The 12,052-nt window shown below is 49.5% G+C and overlaps 1 protein-coding gene across 1 annotated transcript in view; it reads right to left on the bottom strand.

Annotated features, from left to right (window-relative positions):
- The window catches only part of galnt16 (UDP-N-acetyl-alpha-D-galactosamine:polypeptide N-acetylgalactosaminyltransferase 16), a 238,832-nt gene that overhangs the window by 94,543 nt on the left and 132,237 nt on the right, over positions 1–12,052 (bottom strand). Inside the window, exon 3 of the mRNA XM_072487379.1 lies at positions 2,522–2,620. Within this exon, the coding sequence (XP_072343480.1) occupies positions 2,522–2,620 (99 nt within the window). The remainder of the gene's footprint in view (positions 1–2,521; positions 2,621–12,052) is intronic.

A 12,052-nucleotide genomic window follows, 5' to 3' on the forward strand; every position in this document is an offset into this window, starting at 1 on the left:
CTAAGACCAGGAAAAGAGTTTAGCTTAAAAATCTGCAAAGAAAGATGTGCCCCCTATAGTGAGAATGGCATGTGTATTTGGAATGCTCAGGCACTTCAAATAAACAACCACAGCTTTATCACCTCATAAACCTCATATCACCTCATATTATTATTATTAAATCCTGTAGGATTCAAAAAAGAAACTTGGCAAATAACTGCTTAACATTATCTCGCACTTCCAAAGGGCAACAATAGGATCTGGAAGCAGTTAATGGCCAGGAGGGATGAAAGAGTGGTGAGAATGTTTCTACGTGGTTGAAGGGGAAAGTTTTTAAGGAGACTTTGGGGGCAGGGAGCGAGCTGAAGTGGTTCAGCTCATAATTCCAGAGGTCGGAATGTGTTAACTGAACGATGGGCCTCTGATGGTAGAGGGAATGGGGGAACACGTAAAGCAAGAAAGAGCTGCACTTAAGTCCTTCACATCTGTCTTCACCCAAGAGAATGAGGAGGTAAATACATAATTCTGGGAGAGAGACTGTGAGGTTCTTGAGCAAATTGTCATAGGGAGTGACAAGATATTGGAGGTGTTGGCAGGCTTAAAAGCGGACAAATCTCCAGGATGAACTGTGTCCCAGGATGCTGTGGGAAGCGAGGGAGCAGGGGTTCTGACCCAAATTTTCAATTTCTCTCTGGCCTCGAGGGAAGTGTCAGAGGACTGGAGAACCGCTAGTGTGGTCCCACTATTGAAGAAAGGTTGTCGAGATAAGCCTGGGAACTACAGACCAGTGAGTCTCACGCCAGTGGTAGTGAAACTATTTGAGAAAACTCTGAAGGAGAGAATCTATCTCCACTTGGAGAGGCAAAGTTTGATCAGGAATAGTCAGCATGGATTTGTCAGAGGGAGATCATGCTTAACAAATATGAGTGAATATTTTGAGCATGTGACCAGATGTGTAGCTGAGGGTCTGAGGGATGTAGATTACATGGGTTTCAGCAAAGCTTTTGACAAGGTCCCATATGGGGGCTTATAAAGAAGGTAAATGCACATGGAATACAGGGTAACTTGGTAAGGTGGATTCAAAATTGGCTTAGCTGTAGGAGACAGAGGGTGATGACAGACGGCTGCTTTAGTGTCCGGAAGCCAGTGTCTAGTGACGTACCACAGGGATCTGTGCTGGGTCCCCTATTGTTTGTTATTTATATAAATGACTATGTGGGGGATAGGATCAGTAAGTCTGCGGATGACACAAAGATTGGCTGGGTGGTTTACAGTGAGGGTGAGTGTCTTGGGTTACAGGAATATATAGACGGGATGGTCAAATGGGCAGAAAAATAGCAGATGGAATTTAACCCTAAAAAGTGTGAGGTGATACACTTTGGAAGGAGTAATGTGACGAGGAAGTATTCAATGAATGGCCTGACACTGGGATGTTCCGGGGAACAAAGGGAGCATGGCTTGTTTGTCCATAGATCTCTGAAGGCAGAAGGGCAGGTTAATAGGGTGGTGAAAAAGGCATATGGGACACTTGCTTTTACCAATCGAGGCATTGATTACAAAAGCAGGGAGGTCATGTTGGAGTTGTGTCAAACTTTAGTGAGGTCACAGCTGGAGAACTGTGTGCAATTCTGCTCGCCACATTACAGGAAGGATGTGATTGCACTGGAGGGGGTGCAGAGGAGATTCACCGGGATGTTGCCTGGGATGGAACATTTAAATTGTGAAGAGAGGTTGGATAGGCTTGGGTTATTTTTGCTGGAGCAGAGAAGACTGAGGGGCGACCTGATCGAGGTGCACAAAATTATGAGGGGCATGGACAGGGTGAATAGGGAACAGCTGTTCACCTTAGTTGAAGGGTCAGTTACGAGGGGACACATGTTCAAGGCGCAGGAGGTTCAGGGGGGTTTAGAGGAAAACCCTTTTTGCCCAGAGGGTGGTGACGGTCTGGAATGCACTGCCTAGGAAGGTGGTAGAGATGGGTTGCCTCACATGCTTTAAAAAGTACCTGGATGAGCACTTGGCATGACATAACATTCAAGGCTATGGGCCAAGTGCTGGCAAATGGGATTGGGTAGACAGGTCAGGGGTTTGACATGCGTCGGTGCAGACTTGATTATTCTGTGGTTCTTTCACAACCTCAGGATGTCCCAACGTGATTTACAGCCAATTAACTACTTTTCAAGTGTTGGTCACTGTTGTAATTGAGGAAATGTGGCAGATAATCTGTGCTCAGCAAGCTCCCATAAACATGAGAATGACCAGATAAGGTGGTAAATATTGACCAGAACACCATTGAGAACCCCCTCTGCGTCTCTTTGAATAAATGCCATGCAATCTTTTACATCCACTTGAGAGAGCAGGCTCAGTTTAAAATATCAACCAAAAGACAGCACCTCTGGCAGTGCAGCACCCCTCACTATTGCACTGCAGTGTTTGGAAGTTGATGCGTTGGCCTCGGAAGGTATTAGTGAAGATTTCTACACAGCCAGAGGTGATAGGTGTGTTAATACATTGTCAGTATCCACTGGTGCAATCCACTGACCTTTTCACCGTCCGGAGTAATGCTGAGCGAGCCTCGTTGTGGAAGGTGATGACAACACTGGTCACAGGCAAGTCCTGGCTGTACTGAATGGAGGAGCATCTGAAAAGCACAGAGTGAGGGCAATTAAAAAGGAGAACTTGAGAGTGAAACACAACAGAAATAAGCCCTCACTTGGATCATAGTTGATCTTGGACAGTCCATGGGAGCGATTCAGCGGACTCAAGGTAAAGTCCACTGAACACCGCATTTAGAGGGGTGTTCCTCAACGTCTGCAGCATCAGGAAACACTCCGCCATCCAAGAGCAATTTGCTGTTTTTGGCCTAAGGGTGATTCTCTCTGCCAAGGCAGCACTTAGAGGGATTTTCTGATGTCACCAGTCCCCCGGAAACCCCCCTCACCCTCTCTCTACCTGGCACCACCCCGCCCTGGGCCGAACCCCCGTAGTGCCAACCAACCTGGTACCCGGGCACTGCCAGCCTTCAGTCGGGTGACCCGCGATCAGCTCCGTGCCCAGCACGGAGACCGATTTTGGGATTGTGTGCGATTTACCCGTTACGCTACAGATTCACACCGGACGCAACGGGGTCGCTGAATCGAGCCCCATATCGTCTTCTATCTTTACTACACCCATTACCACTCTCTTTGGCTTTTGCACCACAAAACGTCGTGTGATTTAACAGAATATTGTGCAAGTACATGAGCAGCAAAGTTTAGGATGACCTCAAGTTAATGGAAGATAAAATATAGGAGCCCATCCAGGAGTCCATTGGAATAGTCAAATCTAAAGGTGACAAAGACATGGATGATGGGGGCAGCACAGTAGTACAATGGTTAGCACTGTTGCTTCGCAGCTCCAGGGTCCAAGGTTCGATTCCCGGCTTGGGTCACTGTCTGTGCGGAGTCTTCATGTTCTCCCCGTGTCTGCGTGGGTTTCCTCCGGGTGCTCCGGTTTCCTCCCACAGTCCAAAGATGTGCAGGTTAGGTGGATTAGCTATGCTAAATCGCCCTTAGTGTCAAAAAAAAAGTTTAGGTGGGTTATGGGGATAGGGTGGAGGTGTGCAGATAGGGTGGAGGTATGGGTTTGGGTGGGTGCTCTTTCCAAGGGCCGGTGCAGACTCTATGGGCCAAATGGCCTCCTTCTGCACTGTTAATTCTAAATTCTATGGTCAGCAGCAGATGAGCTAAGACAGGGAGTCGTCAGGCATTGTTGCAGAGGTGGTAACAGTCAGTCTTAGTGATGGTGTGGCGATGCGGTCAAAAGTTCAGCTCAGGGTCAAATATGACACCAAGGTTGCAACAATCTGCTTCTTGACAGTTGCCAAGGAGGGGATTGAAATCGGTAACCAGGGAATGGAGTCTGTGGCAAGAAACAAAGACAACTGCTTTAATCATCTCAATGTCTAACTGGAGGAAATTCTGCTTAGCCAGTGCTGCATGTTTGATAAGCAGTCAGATAATTTAAAAACAATGGAGGCGTCAAGAGAAGTGGCAGTGAGACAGAGAAGAGTTTTGTTAGCATACATGTGAAAACTATCGCTGTGCTTTCGGATGATGTTGCCCAGAGGCAGCATTTGGTTGAGAAATAGGAAGGGGTCAAGGATAGATCCTTGGGGCTCATCAGAGGTAACAGTGGCTAAAGTGGGGAAAAGAAGACATTGCAAGTGATTCTCTGACCAGTTAGGTAGGTAAGGATGGAACAGAGCCCCGCTGGACGACAATGGATAGGTATTGAAGGGTGACAGTGTGATCAACCATGCCAATGGTTACAGGCAAGTCGAGAACGGTGAGGAGGGTAAGTTTACCGTTGGCACAGTCACATCGGATGTTTTTTGTGACATGGATAAGAGTTGTTTCAGTACTGTGAGGCGGCAGAAACCTGATTGGAGCATTCAAACATGGAGTTCCAGGGCATGGATTTGGGAAGTGACTACACACTCAAATACTCTGAAGAGGAAAGGACATTGGAGATGGGTCCATTAGTTTGCAAGTTAAGGATATTTTTTTGAGGAGAGGGATCATGACAACAGATTTAAAGCAGAGATGAACAATACCTGAAGAGAGGGAACCATCAATTATATTGAAAAACCAGGGGAAACAATTACACCACTGTGTCAGCCAATGTGTTGGAGGCAGGGGTGGGTCTTGTGAATTCTGAGCCTCTAAACGCTGGATCGAAACTGCAGCAGAGTTTCCTGATTCCAGCAGGATTATTTCTTCAACCTAATACAGTATGTGGAGGATATGTAATACTAACTGTGAGCATAAAATCAATTGAGGCACTTAGAAATGGGGAAATTGCACGACTTCCGGTGGAAGCCCCCGACCAGGCTGATCACATGGAACGTCAGAGGGCTGAATGGGCCGGTCAAGAGGGCTCGCGTGTTTGTGCATTTGAGGGGGCAGAAGGCGGATGTGGCAATGCTACAAGAGACACACCTAAAGGTTACAGACCAGACGAGATTGAGGAAGGGGTGGGTTAGCCAAGTGTTCCACTCAGGGCTGGACTCAAAGACCAGGAGGGTAGCGATCTTGATCAGCAAACGAGTGGCATTCGAGGCAGGGAGAATCGTGTCAGACAAGAGGGGTAGGTACATAATGGTGAGCGAGAAGCGCAGGTGGTACTTGTGAACATAAATTTCACGTGGAATTTATGAGGCGAGTGTGAGGTAAGATCCCAGACTTAGAGTCACATAACCTGATCATGGGAGGAGACTTTAACAGTCATTGATCCGGAATTGGACCGGTCAAAATCCAGGACAGGGAGGAGGCGTCTGCGGAAAAGGAATTGAAGGTGTTTATGGAACAGATGGGGGGAGTAGACCCATGGAGGTTTGCACGGCCGAGGACGAAGGAGTTTTCCGTTTTTTCAGATGTCCACAAGGTATTCTCTCGAATCGACTTCTTTGTTCTGAGCAGGGCGCTAATACCGAAGGTGGTGGACACTGAGTACTCGGCAATCGCAGTGTCGTATCATGCCCCACATTGGGTGGATCTACGGGTTAGTGTGGAGAGAGGGCAACGCCCGCTGTGGAGACTGGATGTGGGGTTGCTAGCCGACGAAGCGATCTGTGGGTGGGTTAACAAGTCCATCCAGAACTACCTGGAAACAAATGATATGGGGGAGGTCTCTGCAGCGACAGTCTGGGAAGCTTTGAGGGCAGTGAGTGCTGAATTTGGTGCATTTTGAGTGCTATAGTAAGAGTTTGGTGACCGAGGGAGTATAAGGCTTCATTTTTATCTAAAGTTTAGTCTTTCTTTTATTTAGTTAATTAACTTAAAAGTTGCTGTTTGGTTTAGAAGAAGGTGAATTTTCAATCAGCTTTAAACAAGCTTCTAGCTGGAGCTTGTTAATTAGTTAATTGGATTAGGCCAGTTTTCAGAGGCTAGATTCACAGTATAAAAGTGATCCCCTACAGTGCAGACTTTGTTTGCACTGAGTGCTGAATTTGGTGCATTTGAGTGCTATAGTGAGAGTTTGGTAACTGAGGGAGTGCTGAATTTGGTGCATTTGAGTGCTATAGTAAGAGTTTGGTGACCGAGGGAGTATAAGGCTTCATTTGGTGACTGAGGGAGTGCTGAATTTGGTGCATTTGAGTGCTATGGTGAGAGTTTGGTGACTGAAAGAGTTAGGTGAGGAGAGGGTAAGGTGCTCCTTTCATTTTGTTTCCGACATTTTCGCAAAGAGTGAGAAGAGAGCCAGGAGTTTACAGAAAGTGTAGCTGACTGGGAGCAGAGTCGGAGGGCGGAGATCTAGTTAGTCCACAGGGCAGCTATATTCTGTCAGGTAAGAGGGGATGGAGGCTAGGCCAGTTGCATGCTCCTCCTGTAGGATGTGGGTGGTGAGGGATACCACCGGTGTCCCCGCTGACTATACCTGCGGGAAGTGCACCCAACTTCAGCTCCTCAAAGACCGTGTTAGGGAACTGGAGCTGAAGATGGATGAACTTCGGATCATCCGGGAGGCAGAGGGGGTGATTGAGAAGAGTTACAGGGAGGTAACCACACCCAAGGTACAGGACAGGAATAGCTGGGTTACAGTCAGGGGGAAAAAAACAAACAGGCAGACAGTGCAGGGATCCCTCGTGGCCGTTCTCCTTCAAAACAAGTATACCATTTTGGATGCTGTTGGGGGGGGGATGACCTACCGGTGGAAGGCCCTAGCGGCCATGTCTCTGGCACTGAGTCTGGCTCTGGGGCTCCGAAGGGAAGGGGGGAGAATAGAAAAGCAATAGTTGTAGGAGATTCAATGGTTAGGGGAATAGATAGGAGATTCTGTGGTCGTGAGCGAGACTCCCGGAAGGTATGTTGCCTCCCGGGTGCCAGAGTCAGGGATGTCTCGGATCGTGTCTTCAGGATCCCTAAGGGGAAGGGGGAGCAGCCAGAAGTCGTGATGCACATTGGTACCAACGACATAGGTAGGAAAAGGGGTGTGGAGGTAATAAACAAGTTTAGGGAGTTAGGCTGGAAGTTAAAAGCCAGGACAGACAGAGTTGTCATCTCTGGTTTGTTGCCGGTGCCACGCGATAGCGAGGCTAGGAATAGGGAGAGAGTGCAGTTGAACATGTGGCTGCAGGAATGGTGTAGGAGGGAAGGCTTCGGGTATTTGGATAATTGGAGCGCATTCTGGGGAAGGTGGGACCTGTACAAACAGGACGGGTTGCACCTGAACCAGAGGGGCACCAATATCCTGGGAGGGAGGTTTTCTAGTACTCTTCGGGAGGGTTTAAACTAATTTCGCTGGGGAATGGGAACCGGATTTGTAGTCCAGCAACTAAGGTAGCCGATATTCAGGACGCCAAAGCGTGTAATGAGGCAGTGGGGAAGGGAACACTGACAAAGGAGAGTACTTGCAGGCACGGAGATGGGTTGAAGTGTGTATGCTTCAACGCAAGAAGCATCAGGAATAAGGTGGGTGAACTTAAGGCATGGATCGGTACTTGGGACTACGATGTGGTGGCCATCACGGAAACTTGGATAGAAGAGGGGCAGAAATGGTTGTTGGAGGTCCCTGGTTATAGATGTTTCAATAAGATTAGAGAGGGTGGTAAAAGAGGTGGGTGGGTGGCATTGTTAATTAGAGATAGTATAACAGCTGCAGAAAGGCAGTTCGAGGAGTATCACCCTACTGAGGTAGTATGGGTTGAAGTCAGAAATAGGAAAGGAGCAGTCACCTTGTTAGGAGTTTTCTATAGGCCCCCCAATAGTAGCAGAGATGTGGAGGAACAGATTGGGAAACAGATTTTGGAAAGGTGCAGAAGTCACAGGGTAGTAGTCATGGGTGACTTTAACTTCCCAAATATTGAGTGGAAACTCTTTAGATCAAATAGTTTGGATACGGTGGTGTTTGTGCAGTGTGTCCAGGAAGCTTTTCTAACACAGTATGTAGATTGTCCGACCAGAGGCGGGGCAATATTGGATTTAGTACTTGGTAATGAACCAGGGCAAGTGATAGATTTGTTACTGGGGGAGCATTTTGGAGATAGTGACCACAATTATGTGACTTTCACTTTAGTAATGGAGAGGGATAGGTGCGTGCAACAGGGCAAGGTTTACAATTGGGGGAAGGGTAAATACGATGTTGTCAGACAAGAATTGAAGTGCATAAATTGGGAACATAGGCTGTCAGGGGAGGACACAAGTGAAATGTGGAACTTGTTCAAGGAACAGGTACTACGTGTCCTTGATATGTATGTCCCTGTCAGGCAGGGAAGAGATGGTCGAGTGAGGGAACCATGGTTGACAAGAGAGGTTGAATGTCTTGTTCAGAGGAAAAAGGAGACTTATGTAAGGCTGAGGAAACAAGGTTCAGACAGGGCATTGGAGGGATACAAGATAGCCAGGAGGGAACTGAAGAAAGGGATTAGGAGAGCTAAGAGAGGGCATGAACAATCTTTAGCGGGTAGGATCAAGGAAAACCCCAAGGCCTTTTACACATATGTGAGAAATATGAGAATGACTAGAGCGAGGGTAGGTCCGATCAAGGACAGTAGCGGGAGATTGTGTATTGAGTCTGAAGAGATAGGAGAGGTCTTGAACGAGTACTTTTCTTCTGTATTTACAAATGAGAGGGGCGATATTGTTGGAGAGGACAGTGTGAAACAGACTGGTAAGCTCGAGGAAATACTTGTTCGGAAGGAAGATGTGTTGGGCATTTTGAAAAACTTGAGGATAGACAAGTCCCCCGGGCCTGACGGGATATATCCAAGGATTCTATGGGAAGCAAGAGATGAAATTGCAGAGCCGTTGGCAATGATCTTTTCGTCCTCACTGTCAACAGGGGTGGTACCAGGGGATTGGAGAGTGGCGAATGTCGTGCCCCTGTTCAAAAAAGGGACTAGGGATAACCCTGGGAATTACAGGCCAGTTAGTCTTACTTCGGTGGTAGGCAAAGTAATGGAAAGGGTACTGAAGGATAGGGGGCGTCATTCTCCGACCCCCCGCCGGGTCGGAGAATGGCCGTTGGCCGCCGTGAATCCCGCCCCCGCCCCCGCCGAAGTCTCCGGTACCGGAGATTGGGCGGGGGCGCGAATCGGGCCGCGCCGGTTGGCGGGACCCCCCGCTCAATTCTCCGGCCCGGATGGGCCGAAGTCCCGCCCAGAAATTGCCTGTCCCGCCGGCGTAAATCAAACCTGGTATTTGCCGGCGGGACCAGGCGGCGTGGGCGGGCTCCGGGGTCCTGGGGGGGGGGCGCGGGGCGATCTGACCCCGGGGGGTGCCCCCACGGTGGCCTGGCCCACGATCGGGGCTCACCGATCCGCGGGCGGGCCTGTGCCGTGGGGGCACTCTTTCCCTTCCGCCTCCGCTACGGCCTCCACCATGGTGGAGGCGAAAGAGACTCTCCCCACTGCGCATGCGTGGGAAACTGTTGGCGCCCGCTGACGCTCCCGCGCATGCGCCGGGAAACTCAGCGGTCGCTGACGCTCCCGCGCATGCGCCGCATTTCCGCGCCAGCTGGCGGGGCAACAAACGCCATTTCCGCCAGCTGGCGGGGCGTAAATCCCTCCGGCGTCGGCCTAGCCCCTCAATGTTGGGGCTAGGCCTCCAAAGATGCGGAGCATTCCGCACCTTTGGGCCGGCGCGATGCCCGTCTGATTGGCGCCGCTTTTGGCGCCAGTCGGCGGACATCGCGCCGTTGGTGGAGAATTTCGCCCAGGATTTCTGAGCATCTGGAAAGACACTGCTTGATTAGGGATAGTCAGCACGGATTTGTGAAGGGTAGGTCTTGACTTACAAATCTTATTGAATTCTTTGAGGAGGTGACCAAGCATGTGGATGAAGGTAAAGCAGTGGATGTAGTGTACATGGATTTTAGTAAGGCATTTGATAAGGTTCCCCATGGTAGGCTTGTGCAGAAAGTAAGGAGGCATGGGATAGTGGGAAATTTGGCCAGTTGGATAACGAACTGGCTAGCCGATAACGAACTGGCTAACTGTACTGTGTACAGTTCTGGTCACCTCATTTTAGGAAGGATGTGGAAGCTTTGGAAAAGGTGCAAAGAAGATTTACCAGGATGTTACCTGGAATGGAGAGTAGGTCTTACGAGGAAAGGTTGAGGGTGCTAGGCCTTTTCTCATTAGAACGGAGAAGGATGAGGGGCGACTTGATAGAGGTTTATAAGATGATCAGGGGAATAGATAGAGTAGACAGTCAGAGACTTTTTCCCCGGGTGGAACAAACCATTACAAGGGGACATAAATTTAAGGTGAAAGGTGGAAGATATAGGAGGGATATCAGAGGTAGGTTCTTTACCCAGAGAGTAGTGGGGGCATGGAATGCACTGCCTGTGGAAGTAGTTGAGTCAGAAACATTAGGGACCTTCAAGCAGTTATTGGATAGGTACATGGATTACGGTAAAATGATATAGTGTAGATTTATTTGTTCTTAAGGGCAGCACGGTAGCATTGTGGCTAGCACAATTGCTTCACAGCTCCAGGGTCCCAGGTTCGATTCCGGCTTGGGTCACTGTCTGTGCGGCATCTGCACGTCCTCCCCGTGTCTGTGTGGGTTTCCTCCGGGTGCTCCGGTTTCCTCCCACAGTCCAAAGATGTGCAGGGTAGGTGGATTGGCCATGATAAATTACCCTTAGTGTCCAAAATTGCCCTTGGTGTTGGGTGGAGGTGTTCAGTTTGGGTAGGGTGCTCTTCCCAAGAGCAGACTCAGGGGGCCGAATGGCCTCCTTCTGCACTGTAAATTCAATGATAATCTATGATTAATCTAGGACAAAGGTTCGGCACAACATCGTGGGCCGAAGGGCCTGTTCTGTGCTGTATTTTCTATGTTCTATGGTCAGAGGGGAATTAATCTCGATACGGGCCCACAGAGAAAAGGTGGAAAGGGCTGAGAGGGATAGGTTAGTTGAGTAGATACTCCAGGTGGACAGGAGATACTCGGAGGCCCCGGACGCGGGGCTATTGAGGGAGCGGCGGAGGTTACAGGGGGAGTTTGGGCTGTTGACCACAGGGAAAGCAGTGGAACAGATGAGGAAGGCAAGGGGGGCGATCTATGAGTACGGGGAAAAGGCAAGCAGAATGTTGGCGCACCAGCTCAAGAAAAGGGAGACGGCCAGGGAGATAGGTAAAGTAAAGAGTAGAGATGGTAATACTGTCCTGGACCCAGCAGGGGTAAACGAGGTGTTTAAGGACTTCTGTAGTAAATTATATGCGTCGGGATCCCCGGCTGGGGTGGAGGGGATGAGGCAGTTTTTGGATCAGTTGAGGTTCCCGAGGGTGGTAGAGGACCTGGTGGAGGGGCTGGGAGCCCCAATTGAGACTGAGGAAAAAGCAAGGGGCTGGAGGGCATACAGTCGGGCAAGGCCCCGGGGCCTGACGGCTACCCGGTGGAATTCGATAAGACGTTTTCAGAGATATTGATCCCACTGCTGGTGAGGACATATAACGAAGCAAGAGAGAAGGGAGTCCTCCCCCCAACAATGTCGCAGGCCTCGATTTCATTGATCCTGAAACTGGAGAAGGATCCGGAGCAATGTTGGTCATACAGGCTGATTTCTCTACTGAATGTGGATGCCAAACTGCTGGCTAAGATATTGGCCACAAGGATAGAGGACTGTGTTCTGGAGGTGACAGGGGAAGACCAGACAGGATTTGTTATGGTCAGGCAACTCAAGGCCAATGTTCGAAGGCTTATCAATGTTATTATGATGCCCTCAGAAGGAGAGGAGGTGGAGGTGGTGGTAGCGATGGATGCGGAGAAGGCTTTTGATCGGGTGGAATGGAATTACCTGTGGGAGGCGCTGGGAAGGTTTGGGTTTGGTGTGGGCTTCATTGACTGGGTGCGGTTGCTCTATCAGGCACAAGTAGCTAGTGTGTGTACGGACCGGCAGAGGTCGGGGCATTTTAAACTACACCGAGGGACGAGGCAAGGGTGCCCCTCTTCCCGCTACTGTTTGCTCTGGCCATAGAGCCATTGGCCATGCCGTTAAGAGCCTCTAGGAACTGGAAAGGGCTAGTTCGGGGGAGGGGGGAATTTGGCAATTGTTCGGGGTATAAATTGAACATGGGGAAAAGCGCGAT

This window comes from Scyliorhinus torazame, chromosome 2 (assembly GCF_047496885.1).
Source record: "Scyliorhinus torazame isolate Kashiwa2021f chromosome 2, sScyTor2.1, whole genome shotgun sequence".
Lineage (NCBI taxonomy): Eukaryota > Metazoa > Chordata > Chondrichthyes > Carcharhiniformes > Scyliorhinidae > Scyliorhinus > Scyliorhinus torazame.